We start from the raw sequence: 8,888 nt of genomic DNA, 5'->3' as shown, positions 1-8,888 counted from the left end.
CTACAAGTTCTAGGACTTCTCTGATAGGCACAAGCCGATCGATTTCTCTTCGCTGCTGACGATCTCCGATGTCATCAAAACGAAGACATCGCATGAGGAAATGAAATCTATTCTCACTAACAAGATAACAGACTTCCACACCAGTCACTGCAGAGTTGTCCCACATTGCTTAGTTTTTTTTCCTTTTACTGCCAAAACAGCCAATTAGTAGCAAAATGCCTATGAAAGCACGAATTTCAACAACATTCGTGTGTTTGGTGTCCCGCTCTCCGCTAAAATGCTCCTTTATATGGTCAATATAAATGTTGGTTGATGTAACTATAGTTCCAATAACGTTAAAAAGTACAAAGCAATCAAGTGCACTGCGTGCTTCCCTGCCCTGTCTAGTTGGTCCTGGGAGCCGTAAAATAATGTTGTCAGCTATAGTTCGTACATTTCTGGGCTGAGAGGATAGTTCTTCCACTTCATTACATTCTTAAACTGGATTCTTAAAATGTATAAATTTGCAAATGGGATGTACTCTTTATCACTGGATTCTTCTTCCGCATTTGGAGGCAGGTCATTTTCGGCATTTTGCACTTGGTCCGTTTGTGGCTCATCTGCTTCTCCTGTGTCAAAGAGATCATCCTGGACATCTAAATGGTCATCTCCACCAACGTCACTATCATTCTCCACAACATCATCCTCATCGGAACTCTCACCAAGCAATACGTCCAAAATAAGAAAGTTATTACAGAGTCGTGGACGCTTTGGTGCATTCATAACGCCGTTAATCGCGCGGGGGACAAGTGTCACCCAACTGACTTTCAAGCGCAATAACACGGGCCACTCCTCACTACAACATACAAACTCACACAAGTCAGGTAGCTGGAAATGTAGGGGGAAGGTACTGAAGCCCGTATCACTCCCTTCCATCACACTGCTTGGCGGTAACAAAAACAAATGGGCTGGGTGACAATGGTCACCCGCGCGAGTACTGGAGGGTTAATATAATAAACATAATATCCAAAATTTGAAATCGTTCAAATTTATCCTATAATTTACAAAGGTCACTACAAGTGTTATTTGTTGTGTGCATTGATTAATTGAGATTTGCCTGTGCATAACAAATGTGTGCGTCTAATTATCGATTGTGCGAGTGTTGATAGAAATGCAAAAGTTCCAAATATAGATTGGAATAATTACAATCAAATATTCTCTGGCTTCAAATTCGTCAAGTAGTGCGTGGGTTGCCCATGTAGAAATTGGACGAATAACAAAAGTTCAAACTAAATATAGGGAGAGATTTATCGATCCAGTTCTTCGATAAGAGATGGGATAAAATGTTTGTAATTTTATTTTTCCTTTTTCTAATTCTGCACATCTTTGAACCTACAAATTGCGTTTCGTGCGTTACCGTACGGGAGTTACATAATCAATTTTTGGTGTGAGCAATATTACGAATTTTGCAATTTGAAAATCGTGAGTATGGAGCTGGGGTATTGTAACTTGGATGGTTTGGGGATGTAGGCGCCTTTAGCGTACAATGGTAAAACACAGAAGACACTCAGGTTTGAGATTCGACAGTATGCCACTTGTTAAAACTAACAAAGAAAATTGCATTTCTTCTCCTAGTTGTTATACAAAATGGGTTCAGAATAGGAACGAGTGACTTTAGATACTTTGATAATCTTCATATAACAGTTCAACAAAGAGTCGAAAATTATTGTGGAAATGAAATGTGGCATCTGAAATTCAGTGTTTCTTGAATAGAAAGAAGAGCTACAGACTCTTAGCGTCTGTCACGAGAAAAGCAATCAACTGCTGAAATCGGAGCTCATTGAAAGTAAAGAGTTGCTCAAAGCGGAACTTATAGTATGCAATGTTGAAACTAGTGAGGCAAAAAATGACCTCGAAGATTGTGTTGAGAAAACATGCTTGATGCTGAAAGAGGAGCTGAAATCTGATTTACATGTCTGTCAATGAGATACCAACGGGAATATTTTGGAATTCCGTACGTGTAATGAAGATATTAAATTGAACGTTTTTCAGTGTAGATTCGACTGAATGAATAGGGCGGAGGGAATAGAACGAAAGTATGATTTGCTGTCAAGGATGATTGATGCGGATAGAGAGGATCTTTATAAAGGATGGATTATATTTTGCGCGAATCAGATAGGTGAATTGGAGGTTGAAGTTGCTGGTATAGAAAAGGATGTAGTGAAGAGAGGAGGTGTGATTTAGCTCATAATCTTGGGAGTTTTAGAATTCGTGACACCTAATTGTGCAATTTGTGTAATAGAGTATGAGGGAATATTCAGGCAAACATAACAAGAAAGTAAATATAATTGTACAGTAGGGAAGTGGAGTGAACAGTATTATTACAGCAGTTTCATCAAAAGTTCATTCTTAAAGATCTAACAAGTCACATGTAAATATGTGATCAATGCACAATGGTCAAGGGTGTATGTTGTTAATAACCCTGACATGAGTAGTTTTGGACCACCTATTCTATAAGTGGATAAGATAAGCAAAACATAATATTGAAAGTTTCAAATATCTATTCATAACGTTTTTAAATGTGGTGGCTTCTTGAGGAATGCTAATGCTCTCTCTAAGGTGCTCAGGAAGTAGATTCCTTGACTTCGTAAGAGAGTGAAGTAAGGTATTACAAGCGGTGGATAAGAATATGAAGTAGGCGAGATTTTGCTGTGGGCTAGATAATACGATGCGATCGATTCTCTTGCCGTTTAGTGAGTACAAAAATATTAAACATAGACATACATGATGAGTATGTCAAACTGGTATTGGAAGTTCATTGAAGAAAACATGGAGGTCCTAAAGGAATGTTCCTGTGAATTCTTAAGTTGCTGGGAGTAGATAATTTCTCTACGTCAGTTGGCCAATTCAAGTTTTGCGGGCGGGGGATGATTAAGCCAAGTAGGAGAAATTTTGCCTCGGGTTAGCACGCATTGTTGCGATCGATTTCCATGCTATGCTGAGAACCATTTCAGAGAGCAATATTTTTCAGTTTGATTTGCACGGGATATTTTCATACTTGATTGGGATATTTAAATAAGAGTATGTGATGATATATGTTTGTAAATATGGTTTGACAATATCGTAACGAAAGGTATCTCTTCATATTTGTGAATACCGGAACCATGTGTAATAATGAATTGTGTGATTTGAGGTGATGCAAAATGAACTGAAATGTCATGTATGGTTCGGACATGCAATATTATTTCAGATTTTAATGTTGACTTGAGTGCAGGGTACTCAATTATGACATTTTGTCATATGCGCATGTTAATGTTTAAGGAGTTTACATTTTTCTCCATAGATATTGTAAGAGACAGAATTGTTATGGAGCTGGGGTTTTGTTAATTAATCGGTTTGGAGACCAGCGCGCCTGTGGTTTTCCGACGTAATATCACCTGTAAGTTGCTTTATATATTAGTGATTTGAATAGTCGTCCAGCAAGCGAACGCGTGTAATTTTGGTTTTGGTTGTCGGGTGGTTCTACAGTTGGTTGGTGGGTGGGTGCGGAAGGTGGGAGGGCCCTGTGTTGGTTGGTTGGAGTGGCGGGTGGGTGGGTTGTTGGTTGGTTGGATGGTGCTGGCGGGCGGGCGGGCAAGTGGTTGGTTTGGATGGTGTTGGTGGGCGGGTGGGTCAATGGTTGGCTGGAGGTGTTGGTGGGCGGGTGGGCAAGTGGTTGGTTGGTTGGAGTGGCGGGTGGGTGGGCCAATGGTTGGTTGGTTGGTATCGTCTCTCGTTTATTTTTATGAATTCTACATCAATAGATGAAATTATAATTTACTTAACATTCAGAAATAAAATATTATATAATTGTATGCCAGTCTCTGGACAAATTACAAGCCTATATTTAAGTAAAGAACAACTGACAATGGTGGAGTAAACATTTTGTAACAACGTCCTCAAAATCGGGTCTAGTATTATTTTTCGAAAAAAGTATATCTTACATGTACTAGAGCTGGGTAACATTACAAGTCTTTAAAATGGGATGCCAATCGGATCCGGAGCTATGTTAGATCTAAATTAGGTTCTGTTAAGAGATGGTTGAGATATTTGTATTAAGACGAATATAATTAATTTTTATTTTATTTTGTAGTTTATTCATGGTGATTGATTTTCTTTATGTAAGGTTGAGTGTGAAGGTAATGTTCAGCTTACTGTGGAAAGGGTTATTTCAAAACGAAGCACGTTCGTTTTTATTCTGAATCATTAGGTTCGTAGCATAAAATACGTTCGTGAAGATAAAACCTTTCTAGTAACATCTAAGGTATAAAAGTGTTAATATCTATTGGTAACTGGTCTATTCAACTTTTCATACTAAGGTGGTGTTTATGTCCATAGTTATTAATATAATAAACATAATATCCAAAATTTGAATTCTTTCAAATTTATCCTATAATTTACAAAGGTCACTACAAGTGTTATTTGTTGTGTGCATTGATTAATTGAGATTTGCCTGTGCATAACAAATGTGTGCGTCTAATTATCGATTGTGCGAGTGTTGATAGAAATGCAAAAGTTCGAAATATAGATTGGAATAATTACAATCAAATATTCTCTGGCTTCAAATTCGTCAAGTAGTGCGTGGGTTGCCCATGTAGAAATTGGACGAATAACAAAAGTTCAAACTAAATATAGGGAGAGATTTATCGATCCAGTTCTTCGATAAGAGATGGGATAAAATGTTTGTAATTTTCTTTTTCCTTTTTCTAATTCTGCACATCTTTGAACCTACAAATTGCGTTTCGTGCGTTACCGTACGGGAGTTACATAATCAATTTTTGGTGTGAGCAATTTTACGAGTTTTGCAATTTGAAAATCATGAGTATGGAGCTGGGGTATTGTAACTTGGATGGTTTGGGGATGTAGGCGCCTTTAGCGTACAATGGTAAAACACAGAAGACACTCAGGTTTGAGATTCGACAGTATGCCACTTGTTAAAACTAACAAAGAAAATTGCATTTCTTCTCCTAGTTGTTATACAAAATGGGTTCAGAATAGGAACGAGTGACTTTAGATACTTTGATAATCTTCATATAACAGTTCAACAAAGAGTCGAAAATTATTGTGGAAATGAAATGTGGCATCTGAAATTCAGTGTTTCTTGAATAGAAAGAAGAGCTACAGACTCTTAGCGTCTGTCACGAGAAAAGCAATCAACTGCTGAAATCGGAGCTCATTGAAAGTAAAGAGTTGCTCAAAGCGGAACTTATAGTATGCAATGTTGAAACTAGTGAGGCAAAAAATGACCTCGAAGATTGTGTTGAGAAAACATGCTTGATGCTGAAAGAGGAGCTGAAATCTGATTTACATGTCTGTCAATGAGATACCAACGGGAATATTTTGGAATTCCGTACGTGTAATGAAGATATTAAATTGAACGTTTTTCAGTGTAGATTCGACTGAATGAATAGGGCGGAGGGAATAGAACGAAAGTATGATTTGCTGTCAAGGATGATTGATGCGGATAGAGAGGATCTTTATAAAGGATGGATTATATTTTGCGAGAATCAGATAGGTGAATTGGAGGTTGAAGTTGCTGGTATAGAAAAGGATGTAGTGAAGAGAGGAGGTGTGATTTAGCTCATAATCTTGGGAGTTTTAGAATTCGTGACACCTAATTGTGCAATTTGTGTAATAGAGTATGAGGGAATATTCAGGCAAACATAACAAGAAAGTAAATATAATTGTACAGTAGGGAAGTGGAGTGAACAGTATTATTACAGCAGTTTCATCAAAAGTTCATTCTTAAAGATCTAACAAGTCACATGTAAATATGTGATCAATGCACAATGGTCAAGGGTGTATGTTGTTAATAACCCTGACATGAGTAGTTTTGGACCACCTATTCTATAAGTGGATAAGATAAGCAAAACATAATATTGAAAGTTTCAAATATTTATTCATAACGTTTTTAAATGTGGTGGCTTCTTGAGGAATGCTAATGCTCTCTCTAAGGTGCTCAGGAAGTAGATTCCTTGACTTCGTAAGAGAGTGAAGTAAGGTATTACAAGCGGTGGATAAGAATATGAAGTAGGCGAGATTTTGCTGTGGGCTAGATAATACGATGCGATCGATTCTCTTGCCGTTTAGTGAGTACAAAAATATTAAACATAGACATACATGATGAGTATGTCAAACTGGTATTGGAAGTTCATTGAAGAAAACATGGAGGTCCTAAAGGAATGTTCCTGTGAATTCTTAAGTTGCTGGGAGTAGATAATTTCTCTACGTCAGTTGGCCAATTCAAGTTTTGCAGGCGGGGGATGATTAAGCCAAGTAGGAGAAATTTTGCCTCGGGTTAGCACGCATTGTTGCGATCGATTTCCATGCTATGCTGAGAACCATTTCAGAGAGCAATATTTTTCAGTTTGATTTGCACGGGATATTTTCATACTTGATTGGGATATTTAAATAAGAGTATGTGATGATATATGTTTGTAAATATGGTTTGACAATATCGTAACGAAAGGTATCTCTTCATATTTGTGAATACCGGAACCATGTGTAATAATGAATTGTGTGATTTGAGGTGATGCAAAATGAACTGAAATGTCATGTATGGTTCGGACATGCAATATTATTTCAGATTTTAATGTTGACTTGAGTGCAGGGTACTCAATTATGACATTTTGTCATATGCGCATGTTAATGTTTAAGGAGTTTACATTTTTCTCCATAGATATTGTAAGAGACAGAATTGTTATGGAGCTGGGGTTTTCTTAATTAATCGGTTTGGAGACCAGCGCGCCTGTGGTTTTCCGACGTAATATCACCTGTAAGTTGCTTTATATATTAGTGATTTGAATAGTCGTCCAGCAAGCGAACGCGTGTAATTTTGGTTTTGGTTGTCGGGTGGTTCTACAGTTGGTTGGTGGGTGGGTGCGGAAGGTGGGAGGGCCCTGTGTTGGTTGGTTGGAGTGGCGGGTGGGTGGGTTGTTGGTTGGTTGGATGGTGCTGGCGGGCGGGCGGGCAAGTGGTTGGTTTGGTTGGTGTTGGTGGGCGGGTGGGTCAATGGTTGGCTGGAGGTGTTGGTGGGCGGGTGGGCAAGTGGTTGGTTGGTTGGAGTGGCGGGTGGGTGGGCCAATGGTTGGTTGGTTGGTATCGTCTCTCGTTTATTTTTATGAATTCTACATCAATAGATGAAATTATAATTTACGTAACATTCAGAAATAAAATATTATATAATTGTATGCCAGTCTCTGGACAAATTACAAGCCTATATTTAAGTAAAGAACAACTGACAATGGTGGAGTAAACATTTGGTAACAACGTCCTCAAAATCGGGTCTAGTATTATTTTTCGAAAAACGTATATCTTACATGTACTAGAGCTGGGTAACATTACAAGTCCTTAAAATGGGATGCCAATCGGATCCGGAGCTATGTTAGATCTAAATTAGGTTCTGTTAAGAGATGGTTGAGATATTTGTATTAAGACGAATATAATTAATTTTTATTTTATTTTGTAGTTTATTCATGGTGATTGATTTTCTTTATGTAAGGTTGAGTGTGAAGGTAATGTTCAGCTTACTGTGGAAAGGGTTATTTCAAAACGAAGCACGTTCGTTTTTATTCTGAATCATTAGGTTCGTAGCATAAAATACGTTCGTGAAGATAAAACCTTTCTAGTAACATCTAAGGTATAAAAGTGTTAATATCTATTGGTAACTGGTCTATTCAACTTTTCATACTAAGGTGGTGTTTATGTCCATAGTTATTAATATAATAAACATAATATCCAAAATTTGAATTCTTTCAAATTTATCCTATAATTTACAAAGGTCACTACAAGTGTTATTTGTTGTGTGCATTGATTAATGGAGATTTGCCTGTGCATAACAAATGTGTGCGTCTAATTATCGATTGTGCGAGTGTTGATAGAAATGCAAAAGTTCGAAATATAGATTGGAATAATTACAATCAAATATTCTCTGGCTTCAAATTCGTCAAGTAGTGCGTGGGTTGCCCATGTAGAAATTGGACGAATAACAAAAGTTCAAACTAAATATAGGGAGAGATTTATCGATCCAGTTCTTCGATAAGAGATGGGATAAAATGTTTGTAATTTTCTTTTTCCTTTTTCTAATTCTGCACATCTTTGAACCTACAAATTGCGTTTCGTGCGTTACCGTACGGGAGTTACATAATCAATTTTTGGTGTGAGCAATTTTACGAGTTTTGCAATTTGAAAATCATGAGTATGGAGCTGGGGTATTGTAACTTGGATGGTTTGGGGATGTAGGCGCCTTTAGCGTACAATGGTAAAACACAGAAGACACTCAGGTTTGAGATTCGACAGTATGCCACTTGTTAAAACTAACAAAGAAAATTGCATTTCTTCTCCTAGTTGTTATACAAAATGGGTTCAGAATAGGAACGAGTGACTTTAGATACTTTGATAATCTTCATATAACAGTTCAACAAAGAGTCGAAAATTATTGTGGAAATGAAATGTGGCATCTGAAATTCAGTGTTTCTTGAATAGAAAGAAGAGCTACAGACTCTTAGCGTCTGTCACGAGAAAAGCAATCAACTGCTGAAATCGGAGCTCATTGAAAGTAAAGAGTTGCTCAAAGCGGAACTTATAGTATGCAATGTTGAAACTAGTGAGGCAAAAAATGACCTCGAAGATTGTGTTGAGAAAACATGCTTGATGCTGAAAGAGGAGCTGAAATCTGATTTACATGTCTGTCAATGAGATACCAACGGGAATATTTTGGAATTCCGTACGTGTAATGAAGATATTAAATTGAACGTTTTTCAGTGTAGATTCGACTGAATGAATAGGGCGGAGGGAATAGAACGAAAGTATGATTTGCTGTCAAGGATGATTGATGCGGATAGAGAGGATCCTTATAAAGGATGGATTAT

The 8,888-nt window shown here is 37.5% G+C and overlaps 1 protein-coding gene across 1 annotated transcript in view; it reads right to left on the bottom strand.

The window, feature by feature from the left end:
- Window positions 1-420: 420 nt before the first annotated feature.
- Window positions 421-8,888, bottom strand: part of LOC146004142 (uncharacterized) — a 93,921-nt gene continuing 85,453 nt past the window's right edge. Inside the window, exon 2 of the mRNA XM_083142807.1 lies at window positions 421-696. Coding sequence (XP_082998933.1) covers window positions 421-696 — 276 coding nt within the window. The remainder of the gene's footprint in view (window positions 697-8,888) is intronic.

Source organism: Lepisma saccharinum, chromosome 21 (assembly GCF_977018435.1).
Source record: "Lepisma saccharinum chromosome 21, izLepSacc3.1, whole genome shotgun sequence".
Lineage (NCBI taxonomy): Eukaryota > Metazoa > Arthropoda > Insecta > Zygentoma > Lepismatidae > Lepisma > Lepisma saccharinum.
Note: the sequence above shows the minus strand (reverse complement) of the source record. Positions and strands in the feature narration are given on the sequence as shown.